At 45.9% G+C, this 15,652-nt stretch overlaps 6 protein-coding genes across 6 annotated transcripts; 5 read left to right on the top strand and 1 right to left on the bottom strand. All coding sequences in view use genetic code 12, as the record gives it.

Annotated features, from left to right (window-relative positions):
* Nucleotides 1–131: 131 nt before the first annotated feature.
* Nucleotides 132–1,301, top strand: KRR1 (ribosome biosynthesis protein KRR1; the record flags this gene model as incomplete). Its single annotated transcript, XM_029033185.2, has 1 exon — nucleotides 132–1,301. The coding sequence occupies one exon, from the start codon at nucleotides 132–134 to the stop codon at nucleotides 1,299–1,301; it is 1,170 nt and encodes a 389-aa protein (XP_028891777.2).
* A 1,064-nt stretch (nucleotides 1,302–2,365) lies between these two features.
* Nucleotides 2,366–3,940, top strand: CJI96_0003635 (uncharacterized protein; the record flags this gene model as incomplete). The annotated part of the gene is made up of 1 exon (XM_029033186.2): nucleotides 2,366–3,940. One exon carries the CDS (start codon nucleotides 2,366–2,368, stop codon nucleotides 3,938–3,940), a length of 1,575 nt encoding a protein of 524 aa, XP_028891778.2.
* Nucleotides 3,941–3,960: 20 nt separating this feature from the next.
* On the bottom strand, nucleotides 3,961–7,176 carry GIN1 (chromatin-modulating protein MRC1; the record flags this gene model as incomplete). Its single annotated transcript, XM_029033187.2, has 1 exon — nucleotides 3,961–7,176. The coding sequence occupies one exon, from the start codon at nucleotides 7,174–7,176 to the stop codon at nucleotides 3,961–3,963; it is 3,216 nt and encodes a 1,071-aa protein (XP_028891779.2).
* Nucleotides 7,177–9,921: 2,745 nt separating this feature from the next.
* CJI96_0003633 (uncharacterized protein) lies at nucleotides 9,922–10,467 on the top strand (the record flags this gene model as incomplete). Its single annotated transcript, XM_054702131.1, has 1 exon — nucleotides 9,922–10,467. One exon carries the CDS (start codon nucleotides 9,922–9,924, stop codon nucleotides 10,465–10,467), a length of 546 nt encoding a protein of 181 aa, XP_054558106.1.
* A 1,314-nt stretch (nucleotides 10,468–11,781) lies between these two features.
* Nucleotides 11,782–13,008, top strand: CEK1 (mitogen-activated serine/threonine-protein kinase; the record flags this gene model as incomplete). Its single annotated transcript, XM_029032530.2, has 1 exon — nucleotides 11,782–13,008. The coding sequence occupies one exon, from the start codon at nucleotides 11,782–11,784 to the stop codon at nucleotides 13,006–13,008; it is 1,227 nt and encodes a 408-aa protein (XP_028892845.2).
* A 302-nt stretch (nucleotides 13,009–13,310) lies between these two features.
* Nucleotides 13,311–13,907, top strand: EMP24 (Emp24p; the record flags this gene model as incomplete). Its single annotated transcript, XM_029032531.2, has 1 exon — nucleotides 13,311–13,907. One exon carries the CDS (start codon nucleotides 13,311–13,313, stop codon nucleotides 13,905–13,907), a length of 597 nt encoding a protein of 198 aa, XP_028892846.1.
* Between the last annotated feature and the right edge of the window lie 1,745 nt (nucleotides 13,908–15,652).

Genomic DNA, 15,652 nt, shown 5'->3' with positions numbered 1-15,652 from the left:
AAGAAGATATAGTAGCTCGATGTTGGTGGATTCATCATCCGCTGCCGTCCTTTGGTGTTGCATCACGTGCCGCGATGGGCATCAAGAAACCTGAATTTCTACCACTTCCAACTCACAACCTACAACCTAACATGCCTTCCACACACAACAGAGACAAGCCTTGGGATACGCCCGATATAGATAAGTGGAAGATTGAAGAGTTTACCGAGGCAGACAATGCGCTGGGCTTGCCGTTTGCGGAGGAGTCGTCATTTATGACGCTTTTCCCTAAATACAGAGAGAACTACCTTCGGTCGATCTGGCCAGATTTGACTCAGGCGTTGGACAAACACAGAATCGCATGTCAGCTTGACTTGGTCGAAGGTTCGATGACCGTGAGCACGACAAGAAAGACGTTTGACCCTGCGATCATTTTGAAGGCCAGAGATCTCATAAAGCTTTTGGCTAGATCGGTTCCCTTTCCCCAGGCGGTGAAAATCTTACAGGATGACGTTGCATGTGATGTGATCAAAATTGGTAATTTTGTACTGAACAAAGAGAGGTTTGTCAAGAGAAGACAGCGTTTGGTGGGTCCTAACGGTAATACGCTTAAGGCCTTGGAGCTTTTAACTAAATGCTATATCTTGGTGCAAGGAAACACTGTGAGTGCTATGGGCCCTTATAAAGGGTTGAAGGAGGTGCGTAGAGTTGTTGAAGATTGCATGAAGAATGTTCACCCCATATACCATATCAAGGAGCTCATGATTAAGCAAGAGCTCGCCAAGAATCCTGAGTTGGCCAACGAAGATTGGTCGAGGTTTTTGCCAATGTTCAAGAAGCGTAACGTTGCAAGAAAGAAGAAGGAGACCACCGAGAAGAAGAAGAAGGTGTACACGCCATTCCCTCCAGCACAGACGCCCAGAAAGGTTGATTTGCAGATTGAGAGCGGTGAGTATTTCTTGGGTAAGAAAGAGAAGTATTTGCGTGATCTTCAACAGAAGCGTGCCAAGCAAGAGGAGGTGTCTGAGCAGAGAAGAGTGGAGCGAAACCAGGCATTTGAAGCCCCCGAGGAAGCTCTGTATGAGAACAAGTTGATCGGAGAGAAGCGCAAGCGCGAAGACTCGGACGATCTGGAGAAGCAAGTGAAGAAAGAGAAGACGGAAAAGAAGAGCAAGGAAGAGGGCAAGGATAAGAAGGACAAGAAAGAGAAGAAGGAAAAGAAGGAGAAGAAAGAGAAGAAAGAGAAGAAAGAGAAGAAAGAGAAGAAAGAGAAGAAGGAGAAGAAGGAAAAAAAGAGCAAAAAAGGCGAAGATGACGAGTAGCATTATAGATGAGTCAAATTTAATGTAACTGCAACGAGAAGCCGTGAATTGTAGCTGAGCACAGCGAGGCGTAAGTCTAATAAGCACGATTGATCGAGAATCGAAGTCCTTGGAAAGGCTGAACCATGACTGTGTAACAGCTTATGGGATTCATCTTTGTCCTAAAGTTCGTGGAGTCCCCAGAGATTGATGCTGCCATAAATGCATACGGTGAGCGCTTATCAAAAAAAGAGACTCAAATACACAAATGAGCTCTAAAATGGAGTCAGAAGATCGGGGATTACCTCAACTATATTTCCTTATCAATAGTCATTCACGAAAGGCTGAAAACGCTTAACAATGGAAAGCAGTCAGTATAAGGAAGCCTACGAGACATCGCACACGTTTTATTCGACTCATACAGCTTCATTTCTCGTGAGCATTTGCAACTTTCATATTTGAACATTCATTCCTTTCTTGAGATCTGCAATGGCTTGATCACCGTAAAAAGGACTATTTCGCAGCCATTATGTGACATTCTCCACCTACGCAGCGCACAACAAAAGCACAAAACCCCCCCCACACCAAGAAATGCATCAACACTCGATCTCTCAACTTTCTCCTCAAATCCGCACATCGATTTCTCATCCTATTTCTTTTTCAGCTACGTATGTGGATCACTTTTCATCCCAAACAGGTGAATGTGCAGCTGTTTGTGTAAGCGAGCGAGTGTCTCAACTTTTTTCTGGCCACCAGTTCGCTTGTTCTGTACTCTTTTCTTCCCTAAACAAAGGGGCCGCGCAGACCGTGCAGGCAAAAGTAAACAAACATCGCTCTCCATAGTGAAGCTTTGATATCAGCCACACATCCCAAAGATAAAGGGGAGATTTTCTGGCAGAGACTAAGAAGCTCTTTTTCATATCTGGCTGGTTTGGGAATCAACTCACGACTGGCTTGAATTTCACAGGACATTGTCTACGCAGATTTATGAGAAGCAGTTTCTTCATACTATTGGTGATTCAGCTCTTCTCCCACTCATACATTCCACACTGCTTTCCAACTGCTTGTCAGCTCAGCTCCAAAGAATGTCCCGCATAGACGACCTCTTGAACATGGCAGATGCCATCACCAGCCGCTCAGAGTCCATTGCCAGCTCTATGGACGAGTCCAACTCGCTTATTCTGCGGATCTTGCAGTTGAACTCTAGAATCACCTCGGCAGACGCTGAAATCGACTACATGACCGAGCTCTTGAACAAGAACAACGTTTGCATCAACGAGTTCGAAAAGCTCCACGAAAAATCGTACTTTTTGGACTCGAATCTCCACTTGAACGAGAGCTTCACTAACGAGACCACCTTTCTTAACTTGACCAAAGAGTACAACTACATGCTCGACACGTTTCGTCATCATAACGAGCGGCTCTCCACAACGGTTGAAGAAAATCATCAGGTAGTTGAACCCCAGCAAAAAAAGGAGCTCCAGGCGATGCTCTCGATCTCCAACCTCAACTTACGCCCTCTCCGCTGTAAGGATCGCAAAGTGGAGAAGAAGAAATCCCGTTATAGACTTTCATCAGCATATACTTTGAATCCTGTTTTGGAACACGAACCAGAGACCCATCGGAACGTATCCAAACTGTCAGCAGGTACTTACGATCACCAGGACTCGATCATGGACTCGCACCACCGGTCTACAGATGTGTCTTCTGCAATGGAGCCCAACGACTTTGACGATCATAAAGACACTTCTGCATTATCATACAGCCCGACTTTCAAGGCGTTGAACCCAATCGACATGAGCAACCTCGACCTTGACATCGAAAACGTTTCCCTTTGCTCGGGGATCTCTGACCTGCCAGAGACAAAGAGATTTGAGCTAGAGAACTTCCACGACTTCTTGCGGCCATCCAGAGTTGATCTTCGTTCGGCGTTCCCCACGTCTCCACTTCAGAAGTCTAAATCTCACGACCTGATTTTTGAGAGTAAAGACGATTCCAAACCCTCCTGCAAGTTCCACAACCCGGCTGACACAATCATCAATAAGGGAAACGTTGGCAAACCTACTGTGGAGGCGATTTTCACCAGCACCGTGGAGGGTAAGCCACAAAACTTGCTCACCAAGTCATTCAAGGATCACTCCACCAGTATATTGCATCAACTGAAAGCAGCAGATGGCTCTCCCGTGAAGAAAAAACAGCCGACAACACCAAAGAAGAGTAACATTACCATATTCAATTTACTCAACCTGCCCTTGGGCTCCCCAAGAGGATTTGAGCAGCCACGGCAAGGAGCACCTCCTCGAAGAGGAAGCATTGATCAGTTGGGCAAGACTTTAACGTCAAGCTTCCTTCACTTAATGTATGGCAATGCCTCGCCTTTGCCAGCTTCGAGTATTAAAGCTGTAAATCATGAGTCGCCTCCTGATGGGATCAAGAAGCTTCGCAAAGGTCTACGTGATCCCATCAGCATACCAAACGAAATCAAATCTCGAAGGCTCCCACCGAGCTCCATGGACAAGGAGTTCAGAAGTGGGAGTCACTCATCATTGACGATTGGAAACAAAACCGCTAGAATTGAAGGCTTGCCTAAGAAACTGGTACGAAACAGTAGGAGCCAGCTGCTGTTCAAACAAGTTTTGAGTGAAAGTCTTTTATTCTAATTATGCATGATTTATACACCTTACTCAAAGGAAGACTTGGAGTTGAAGAGTTTACTCGAGAAGTTCTTTCTTTTGGCTTCTTTCAACCCCTCTTCAATTCTGATGGCTCTGCTGCTCTTGAAGTCCATCTTTGGCGTGTTGTTCTTTACCTTGGCAGCTCGGGAGATGTATGAGATGGACGCCTCTGAGCCGGTAGCCATCTTATACTCCTTGTTGACAGTGACTCCAGAGAAGCTTCGGCTTGACACCTGTACGCCTCTCTTCTCCTTGAAGGAGCGAAACAGGCTCACAACAGATGGCTTTTTAAATACCTGAGACAACGTGGTATCACTGTTGTCATCTTCGTCTTCGTCTGTGGCCACCTCGTCGATCGGCCTCTTATGGCCCCTGTCCTCATCTTCCACAACCTCTGGTGTTTCTGATCTGAACAAGTTCATCATACTTCTATTCTTAAGCGTCATCATATCCTCGACTTCATCGTCTGACTGGACTCCATGTTGCATGCGTGACATGTTTTGAATACTCATATAGTCATCATCATCGTTCCTTGAAAGAAACGACAATTTCTTCTGCACAAACGACTCTTCAAGATGTAGTACTCTTTTTCGAGGCTCTGAGTCAGGTTGGTCTTCCTCAGTCGCCTGGCTGTCGCCCAACTTCTCATCTGTCTGAGTCGATGGTGAACTTTCCTCCTCGTCAGAATCCTCATCAAGAGCTACTGAAAGCATTTCATCTTGTATCGATTCGAAGAATGCCTTTGCTTTCTCATTCTTCACCAACTTTTGTAATTTTTGATTTTCCAATAATCGTTGCTTCTGTTCTTCGAGCTTCTGTCGCCTGTACGCCATCAACATCTCGTCCTCCTCGTCACTCAACTCAATGTCAAACCCGTTCCCGCGAGCTCTTTTGATAAGTCTGTGATTTTTGATGTCGTCAATCAACTTCTCCAACTCCTTCTTGTCTTTGATTTGGTATTGCTCCATGAACTTTTTTCTGATTTCCTCATCATTGAGGTCAATGTTAAACCTGTTATCTATCATCCGCTCATCTTCTGAGTCGGCTTGGTCACTTCCTTCATGATCAGCACCTCCAATGCCTTTCCATTCGTCTTCGGATTCCTCGGCCTCACCTTCAAGCAAATTCTTTAATCCTTTTCTCTCCATCTCCTTTCGCTTGCGACGAGCCTTGAGCTCTTTACGACGCATTTTTTCTTCAAAAAAGGCGAGTTGTTTTTGAAGCTCCTCTTCTGTGGGCTCGTCTGCCTTCTCTTCATCGCTTTCGTGAACTGTATCAAGCTTATTTTGCACTTGACTGCGTCCTCTGGACACTGCTGTTGGGAAATCTTCCTCTCCATCAGAATATTCCTCGTCATTTTGCGTCACTGAGGTTAACTGGCTAGGCAATACATCGGCTTGGGTTTGCATTGTGAAATCAACTGACGCCTGGGATGGCGTAATATCCTGAAACGATGGTACTTCTATGGCCTTTTCAATGCTATCTTCCTGATTGAACGACACGTTTGAGTTGTCTGCATCGTCGTTTCTTGTCTCAAGATTCCCGAAAAGCTTTCGCAGGTTTGTATCCTTGGTATCCTCTTCCACAATATCATGAAACTGTTGCAGAGGTTGTGGTATTGGTGTACTGTCACTTTGTATATGCATCACTTCTTCCTCTTCGTCCGATTCAGGCGTGGAACCGCTGCCATGACCACCGAACATATAACTATCATCGTGGCGCCTCTCTACCTTACTAGTTTGATGTGTAGATTGCTGAGGCTCCTGAGAGGCAACATCTTCGTCATCAGAGAGAATAACGCGACGAGGATGTCTAGACAAAGCATCGCTGTTCTCAATGTCATCTCCTTCCTCATCGTCATCCAGACCATAGTCGGATTCTTCAGGGTCAATATCACTATCAGGAACGACATCTTCTTCCTCCAGTCCCTCCCTGTAGTCACCGTCGTCTTCTTCGTCACTATTGCCTTCAACTTTACCGGTCAATAATGCTTGTTGAGCCTTCTCCTTCAACTTTTCCTTCTTTCTGATACGGCGCACACGCTCAATTTCACGTTCCAAAAGAGTGCCCATTTCCTCCTCTTCCTTTTCGATCTCCTCTATCAATTCAGCATCTCCGTTTTCACGCTTTAACTCGCTCAACTGTTTGGCGTTTGCACGCTTGAGCTCTTGAAATAGTTTATTGGGGGTCTTAGTAGTATGCAAATGCTGAAATTTTGAGAAAATTTTCTTTTTGGTATTTTCGAGCTTCTTTCTGGCAAACTTCTGCTTGATCAATAGCCTCTGGTCCTTTGTGAGTTCTGGTACAGCGCTATTTCTCTCGTCAGGAGCCTCTTCTGATGAATCATCAAGGTCAATTGAGGGATTATCTTCATTTTGACGGGTTGGAGATGACAAGATTTGGCGTTTAAGGTTCAAGGCATATGATTCGACCGGATTGTTATGCGTAATCTTCATGGTGGGCAGCTTAGGAGGCGGCGGTTTCAGAATGAAGTCAAGAACGTTGGAGTTTTCAAGGTCAGAGTCGTCAGAGTCAGACAAATTGACTTTACCCATGCCCGTTTCCTTCATAGGAGACGTTGTCGGGCTCAGTTTTGGTAATTGCTGATCACTTAACACCTTGGCCTCCTCACCCTCCGAGTCTGACTCAAAAGCAGCAACTAATCGCTTTACCGGGTCAATGCTACGCTTCAGAAACGCAGGCTTGATAGATTTTGCCCTCTTTTCCTCGCTCATTTGTCTCTGAATTTCCTCGAGTTCCGCCTTAGTGGTGACATTCTTCTGCACGGACGAGTCCACAGTAGTTTCAGCCTCGTTGGCGTCTAGCTCGTTCTCCTCATCAGTGAGAGACGCCTTTGTTAGGTCTGCCTCAATTTCTTTGGTTTGGGTGTCAGATACCGTGCTTATCTTCTGCGTAGACGCGGTCTCTGGATTCAGCACCTCCACATCTTCGAGTCCTAATTGAGGAAGCCTGATGGGCTCTATAGGGTGTCTTATCTTCTGAGTTGGCTGTGAAAAGAGTAATGACTGGCCAAAGTGAAAGCCTTGGGCATCTTCTTCTTCAACTGCTTGTATGGACGCGCTTTCTGGTTTCGAATTTCTTCTGATGATTTGTGTAGCATCTCCAATGACCTGGGTTTCCAGATCAAGATCGTGTGTATCCTGAGGGTCCACGAGCCGTTTTTTGACCTTCTCTAAGATACTGAAGTCGAGTTCGGCCATGAAGTGTTAGCAATTGCTGGAGAGATGAAGATGTAGTAAGTGAGACACGAAAAGCGCGTTATGGGTAAACAAACCACTATGAAGGAGGCGCTTTATGGGGGACAAACCCTTAGAGGCACCAGCTCACACGACGTTCTACTTTGTTAACTAAATAGAATTGTGAAGTATGCCGACAGAAGACTTGGATAATTTATTATTAAAATCCAGTAAAGTTTGAGTGAGTGGTGAAAGAATAGAGGTAAGAAGGACGGCACAATGCGCCCTATCACATTAATAAAGGCATTGGAGCAAATGCATGTAACAAAAGGGAAACCATGCATTTGGGATCAGAGGCATAACAATTATAGTCTGATTAAGCTCGTGATCTATCTTCTTTAGATTAGCTTCCCATCTGTGAGGACTCAAGTGTTTTCGACCATGACCTGCATGGGAGAAATAGTATAAGTACAGCCGTTTTCGCAGCCATTTCCATTTCGCTTCCAACCACTTTTCTTCTTCTTTTTTCTGGCTGCCTTCAATCGCCACTGTGGTTTTGAACGATTCTATCCCGCGCGTAAGTCATCACCCTTGTAGCCCCTTCCAGCTTGTCCCTTCGTCATTCTAACCTTCTTCAGTTGACGTGATGCTGACTATCTCTGAGATGTTCTTCTCGGTGGACTGAGTACTCGTATCGAATCTATGGGGGATTTCTGCTTACTACTTCTTACTCGGGCCCTCTTGGCCTCGCCGCCGCGGCTTCTTCCATAGGCGAGGGGAATTTGACGACTCTGTATTGCGCTGTTGACGAGGAACTTCACCTTTCGAAATAGGGTACGGTCGCTGCAAATTCTGCAGTGAGCGAGATCCCAAAAAGAGAGGAACGTGGTGAACGGTGGTATAAGGAATGTCCTGATGAGAAAAGATTGGCAACCTCTTCTTTGATGGCCTCCTTTGTGCCAGCCACCTGAAAGCACCGAAGGCATGGACACTGGGTTCCAACCTCCTTGAGGTGGCGATGTAGAGTCATTGAGGTCCTCCAATGAACCTTGGATGAGAGTCGCTCTCACCTTATTTATTATTTTTCCCGGAAGCCCTCACCACCAGGTTTCTTCTTCTTCGCTGTGGTCTCGTGCAGTGCAGAAGTACGGCTGACACGATTCATTCGGTGGGATTAGCCCGCTTGATGGTAGCGAAAGCTTTCAGGAGTGCTCGCTGCCCTTGAGCCGGAAGACTTTGCTGGCGTTGTTTCAGAGCCAGTGAGGTGTGCCTCTTGGAGGAAGGTCTTTGAAACACATGATGGGAAGTTGTAACAGCCAGCTTCTCCAGCTCTTCTGAGCGCCCTCCGCCGGAGTTATCATGCTGGTGTGAGTGTAAGTTGCAAATGATTAAATTGGTGGCGGAGTTTACAGTCGGCTCCTTTTTACTTAAACGACCCCACCGGTCGTCAAACCAGATTCTGTGGACTTTTTTGTTCTGCTTGCAAATGTAGCACAATGGAGATCTGCTCCGGCGTGCTGATGTGAGCCCTCGAAGAAGTTTGACCAGCTTTTTCGGCCCTGTTCCTCGTTATTGCGATGGAAGAGCACTTCCCACCTCACACAGAATCGTTTCCAGATGTCTGTTGTGTGCAAAAAGAAGGTTCGGAAGTTGTGATTTTTGAGTGAGCCCCAGGTTGGATTTCGTCATGGTTCACCTGTGGTATGCTGACATGGTGGAGTTACGACGGTAAGGGAGGCAACTCAACCCCTTACAACATAAAAAGATAAAAACTTCATGGAGTTTTTTCTTTTCGAGTCACTGGATTTGTTTTTCTTTTTTTGTATTACTATTTCCTCCCAACAAAAGGATAAAAATCACTTGTGGTTTTTTCCTTTCGAGTCATTGATTCGTTTTTGATTCTTATTTTGCTTGAGGTTTCTTTTGGTGAGACTTGAATTACATGTCGATGTTAGAAGACAGGATATGTTGCATGGCCATGGCCAGATGAGAATAGTAATTAAATGTTCTTTGTGTTGTAGCGTTGTTTGAGTATACCTGTTGTTTGTGGAGCGTACTGTTGTCTGCAATTTCCTTCTGTGATAGGTGCCACGGAACAAGCTAGATGTCAATGGCACCCTCCTTCCTATTAGTCACCTGTCAATCTCCTTGAAACCCACGAGTGGAAAGTGTTGATTAATTGAGCTTCAACAGTGGTATGCTCAACAAATCTCTGTACCTTCCTTAATTCTCTTTAAAGAAAGCCCAATGCATTCTATTTGCCTTGTGTTGATTATAAAAGAAGATAGTTGCCTAAAATACATGAGTTTGCAGACCAGACACCATGTATCTACGGTGATTGATCCTTCTACTTCAAGTCTGAAAACGAAATAGGGCAATAAAAAAAATTCAAGAAAGTGTAGCTGGGTCATCAACTGCAAGCATGAACAAAGGAACGTGTTGAAGTCCTTAAAATGACTTACTTATATCCCTAACGGGGTAAGACCGTCAAATCTCTAGACTTTCCCTAGTCCTAATTAATTGTCTTGTAGTTGCCTAGCGTTGAACCGTAAGAGGCAACTTCAGATTCCTGAAATTCTCCCACCCAACAATTGGGGTATATAAGGTGGCCTTTCATCCTCCTGGTGGATTTTTTTTCTTCTCTTCTTCTTTATCTTTATTGAAGAACACATTTCAGACAAGCTTCTGGAATACTCACAACTTCAATAAGCACAGAGACTTTCACAGATTGTCTCATTCAAACACAAACTAACGAGTTTACAAATAACGATGCAAAAATCAATCAGAGTTGAACTGTTGCAGGTCAACACCACCAACAACTCTAAGCAGCCTCAATGGGCCGCAATTGTGGGAGCTTCCAAGGGAGTGGAAGTTCAGACGACGGGGGTGAAGAAGGGGAGCGAGTGGCTTTTAGAGTCGCTGAAGATGCAGATGAAGCCTAAGAGTGAGCTTCAACACAAAAAGAACAAGACGCGAGGTAACGGGCAGAGACATGAGGATGTGAAGCTGAAGGAGCCCAAAGAAAGACTCTTTGCGCTGAAGGGAAGGGTCAGAAAGTGGCCAGCAAAGATTGTAAAGAAGGAAACGGCTGCTAAGGAGAGCTGGCCTACATTAGGTAGCACCATCCCAAATCAGACTGTTGAGAAATTAATCGGTCCAATGTGGAGCAAGGCTATCAGAGATGGAGATCTATGTCGGGGGCTTAGATCCACTAGCGCATACAATGGCTGCGAAAAAGTTGGGTCTCACCTGAGCGACAGTGGGGTGAGCGAGTTCACTCCGAGGCATAGCAGAATTAGCAACGTAACAGTGTAAGGGTAGTGTGCTAGTAAATGTAAAAGTATAGCTTGGTTCTGACGTTAGCGGGGATCTCGATGGTCAGCGTTCTTCTGATTCCAGTAACCCCGTGGTACACAAAAGTTGAAAAGACTACTCAACTCCTTCTTCTCTTTTTTCGCATGAAGTCAAATAGAGAAGTCTCGTATTAAAAGGGCCTCTGGGATCTTCGATTTAATTTGTGAGACTCTCAATGACGTTCACCTTTTTTCTCAAATCAACTCTGTCAATGAAGGCTGTGGGAAAATAGATCCTGGCCTTCTTCAAGCTTGCTCAATGAAAATTGTCATTTTGTTGTCCCTAAAGGGCATCCCTCGTTGTCTTCCCTAAAGACACTGAGAGTAATCGACCAATTAATCATGCTCTAAATTTCACATGCAGTTCGAGAATTGCAAGTGCAATGTAAGCAAGAGGTGTCATGACGATCAGAAGTCAAGCCAAAGGCAGATTCAATGCAGAACCTTCAACCCAGCCCGACCTGATAATACCACTACCTCCATTCTATCCTCATGAATATTCACAATAACTAGCCCGCCCAAAACTCGAGGCAATTGCAAAAGGTGTCCAAAAAATGACCACGAACAAGCAGCCACAGAGTACCTGATCTTGCGGATATCGAGACCCAAAAGATCCAAGTGCATGGCCCAAAATGACCAAAGCCCTCGTCATTTCCCATGTGTCTATGTATATAGCGCTTTGCGCCCGAAGTACTGTCTTTCTCTTTGCCCACTTCAAAGTCTAGAGCACCGGAACGACAGAGGAGTTAGCGGGGGTCTTTCGTTATGTTTCACATAATACTTTTATTCTGTTTCACATAAGAACCCCAAAAACCCAAGTAGTCAAGCCAATGCGAGACCGCCGCACATTCCTGTTTCATTTTTGTTTCATCTTTGCTGCCTTCAGCTGTGCTCGCCTGTAGCTTTGCGCGGTTGCAAAAGACCCTTTCACTAGTAGCAAGCCCACCAAGGTCTGATCAAATACCACCCAAATATATTTATAAGACGACAACAAATCACGAGATCGAAATCTACCTCCAAAAGCGGCACGCAGTTTTCCCAGCAGATGTTATTTGTTCTCGAAACGGGTGTATTACACCCCCGGCCCAAGCCGTGTTTCAGGTTAGAGGTGTCTGTTCCCATAGTGATTTTCTTTTCCTTCGTGCGCCCTATGTCGGCCCGCCCACGTAGATCGCGTATCGCATTTCCTGGTGAAACCCACTCATATACATATTCACTTCTGCTACTCTCCACAAACCACCTACAAATTTTCACCCACCTGCCACGAACTACATCCATGAACCAAGCTGCCACCCCCCAGTATTACCAAACTTACCAGCACAACGACCAGCCGCTCCCGCAGATCCAGCACCAGAACCAGAACCAGAACCAGAACCAGAACCAGAACCAGAGCCAGAACCAGCACCAGAGCCAGAGTCAGCACCAGAGCCAGCCCCAGCAACCGCCCGTCAACGACCATAAGTACACTTTTAATGTGTCTGACCACTACCAGGTGCTTGAAGTGGTTGGCGAGGGAGCGTACGGGGTTGTGTGTTCTGCGATACACAAACCCACCCAGCAAAAGGTGGCCATCAAAAAGATCGAGCCGTTCCACAGACAGATGCTCTGCTTGAGGACGCTCCGGGAGTTGAAGCTACTCAAGCACTTTAACCACGAGAACATCGTGGGCATTTTGGCGTTGCAGCAGCCCGAGTCCTACGAGACGTTCAACGAGATCTATTTGATTCAGGAGCTCATGGAGTCCGATTTGCACAAGGTGATACGGTCCCAGAACCTTCTCTACGACCATCTCCAGTACTTCACGTACCAAATGCTAAGAGCCTTGAAAGCGTTGCACCTGGCCAACGTGCTCCATCGGGACTTGAAACCGCTGAATTTGCTTATCAACGCCAACTGCGACCTCAAGATCTGCGACTTTGGCCTTGCTCGCTCGGCTGCTTCTGCTGAGGACAATTTTGGTTTCATGACTGAGTACGTGGCGACCCGCTGGTACAGGGCGCCTGAGATCATGCTCACATTCCTGGAGTACACCACAGCGATCGATGTGTGGAGTGTAGGTTGCATATTGGCCGAGATGGCAAGTGGAAGGCCACTTTTCCCTGGCAGAGACTACCACAACCAGCTCTGGCTAATTATGGAGGTGTTGGGCACTCCAAATTCAGAAGATTATTACAACATCAAGTCGAAGCGTGCTCGTGAATACATTAGGCTGCTTCCGTTTTGCAAGAAGGTGCCATTTGCAGAGCTTTTTGCTGGGTGCCCCAACGCTGATCCTTTGATGTTGGACCTCTTGGAGCAGCTCCTAGTGTTTAACCCAGCGAAGCGTATCACCGTCGAGAAGGCTTTGGAGCATCCATATCTCAGTATGTACCACGATAATGAGGACGAGCCTTCGGCTGAACCTATTCCAGACGACTTCCTCGAATTCAACAAACACAAGGATGATTTGTCCATCGAGGAGTTGAAGGCTCTTCTATATGAGGAGATCATGAAACCTTTATAAACCACGGGCCTTGCCCACTCATAGCATTAACAATACACTCGGCATGGTAGAAAGTCGTAGGAAGTGAGGGTAGCGAACATAGACAAGACTGACCGATCAACCAATCAACACTCAGGTTACAACAAAAAACGATAGGCCACTCATTGATATCTGAAACAAAATAGCACCTTTCTCAAACTTCACTACCTTGAATCTGTCTTTAATGGCTGCAAAATGGCCTGGGTCGTGCATCGACCGCGTGGTGAAGAAAACACGCACACTTTTCCATACAAACTCCAACAACCCATAACCGTCCAACTACCATGAACTTGCTTGCCCTTGTGTTCATGCTCGTGGCCGTAGTTCAGGCCCACACTGTGCTCTTGCCCCCTCACGGCAAGCAATGTTTCTTCGAACACTTGAAGGCCAATGATGAGTTGTCCATCAGCTACCAGGTAGGCTCCAGAGACCCCAACAACGCTGAACAATACACCATTGACTTCTACATCATTTCTCCTAATGACAAGACGAGAGTCTCCAAATCAGGCGTTGACCATGGAGATGAGAGCATCAAGGCCGATATGACCGGCAGATACAAGTACTGCTTCTCGAACGAGAGATCGTCGAGAGTCGACTTGGATGTGTCCTTCAACGTGCACGGGGTGGTGTACATTGATGTCAACGACCCCAAGTCCGACACGTTGGACTACGCCATCAAGAAGTTGGCAGAGTTGACCAGCGACGTGAAGGCCGAGCAGAATTACTTGGTGATTAGAGAGAGAACCCACAGAAACACCGCCGAGTCGACCAACTCGAGAGTCAAGTGGTGGTCGTTGTTCCAGATTGTTGTTGTTGCGGCCAACTCATTGTTTCAGATCTACTACTTGAAGAGGTTCTTTGAGGTGAAGTCTGTAGTGTAAATGATCGAGTATATTAATGCATAGTGAGGTGATGTTGGGGCCGGCCTATTTAGTACATAGAACGGTTGCTGCATCGATGAATGGAGATGTTACGATTAAAAATAGGCAATTGCACTGAATATAAGTGTGCCCCCGTATTGCCAGCCATGGCAAGGAAAGTAGGTATTAGAGAAACTTGTGAGATTTAAGCTGATATGGATAGAATAGCTGAAGTTTTGACGTTTGATTTTTGGCTGCAAACTCCAAGGTGGAGATATGCCGCATGATGATTTTTCTCATGAAAGAGCAGACTAGAGTAGTCTACCAAACGCGGGCGCTTATCCTTAACGAAGCCGCTAGTTCATCAGTACAGTCGTAAAAGTCCGAACCCGAGCGCCATACAGAATCTACGGCTCCTCCAGCAAAAGGGCACATTAGATTTTCTTATGCGGCAATTCGCAGCCAAGGCGGCAGACTAAACACTCCACAGAGGAAAAAGAAAGTAAACAGAAACAGTGAAATGTCCCAACGTGGAGGCAGTAATCAGAGAGTTTAAATACACGGTTTCGTTCACATAGGAATGGCTGACAATCGGTTGATGGAGGAATACCGTGAAGTCAGAGTCAGTCAGAGCCCTTAAGTAGTTAGCAGCTGGTGATCGGCAAGCTACGTAGACAGAAGCAGCTGTCATGAGTGAAATGACCAAAATTTTGGGCTTGCATCAAAATCTTAAAAGACAACGGTACCTGACAAGAAAAGCTTGCGTGTTCATTAATTGCCGCGTGGATTCTTCCAACTATACTTCGGATTCTGCGAGGGTCTCTTTTGCAGCCATTTGTTACAGCTCCGGCAAACATGCAAACAGAGACAACTACTCGCAAACAATTAGCTCACTTCATCTTCTTCACTGTTCCCTCGTACACAGTCTCCTTTCAGGTGAATGTACTATAATGATGCCCTGGGCTGCAAGAGAATGCCTACCGATGCCACAAGAGCCACCATACAACATTCTACAACACCCACAGCAACAAGCCCATACTGGAGGGAGGTCGTGTTTCTATAAACGCTTGAAGCATCAGTCTAGATCAAATTTGTAAGAAAAGTACCTTTCACTCTGTTTTACCAGCGACTAGCCTATCAGTATTCAGACTTAACTCATACATCGACTCGAATACTTGAGACAACGAAAATAACAAGAGTACAAGAAAACTACCCAATACCACTTCATTGCAACAAAAAAGAAACAGTCCATCTAAGGCTCTTCAGTACACCAGAGGTTCTTGTGCCCTCTTTTGCCTAAGAATAATGCCTAGTGCTGCCATGATCCACCCCCGTCCCTAATCCACCCGGTCCACATTTCCTAATTTAAAAATAATCACATATTTTGTAAACCCCAACAAGTCCAATTCTCGAACCTGAACTCTTTTTCCTTCCGCTTCATGCCTTCTCTTTTCTTTTTCCATGCCTTCCACATTCCTCTTGCTTCTTCTGTCTCTCCTATTGACCCGTTTGCAGCCAAACGCCGCTAACTCGCCCAACAGCGCGCTGCCTCCACCTTTGCACAGGCCAGACACTGGGCAATCCAGATGACCACCAGGAGCACAAATGCAATGAGAAAAGCACTTCTCTTGATTTTTCTTTTCTTTTGGAAATTTACCAATCTATCTTAATATCCCTTCCGATTGCTACGTCACAACTCTCTCTATGCTTGAGGTCGCCTCCCAACTACCCATTTCCAGAGGATCATGCTGTCCGTCCTGCACACA

The sequence above is a fragment of the Candidozyma auris genome, chromosome 3 (assembly GCF_003013715.1).
Source record: "Candidozyma auris chromosome 3, complete sequence".
NCBI lineage: Eukaryota > Fungi > Ascomycota > Pichiomycetes > Serinales > Metschnikowiaceae > Candidozyma > Candidozyma auris.
Note: the sequence above shows the minus strand (reverse complement) of the source record. Positions and strands in the feature narration are given on the sequence as shown.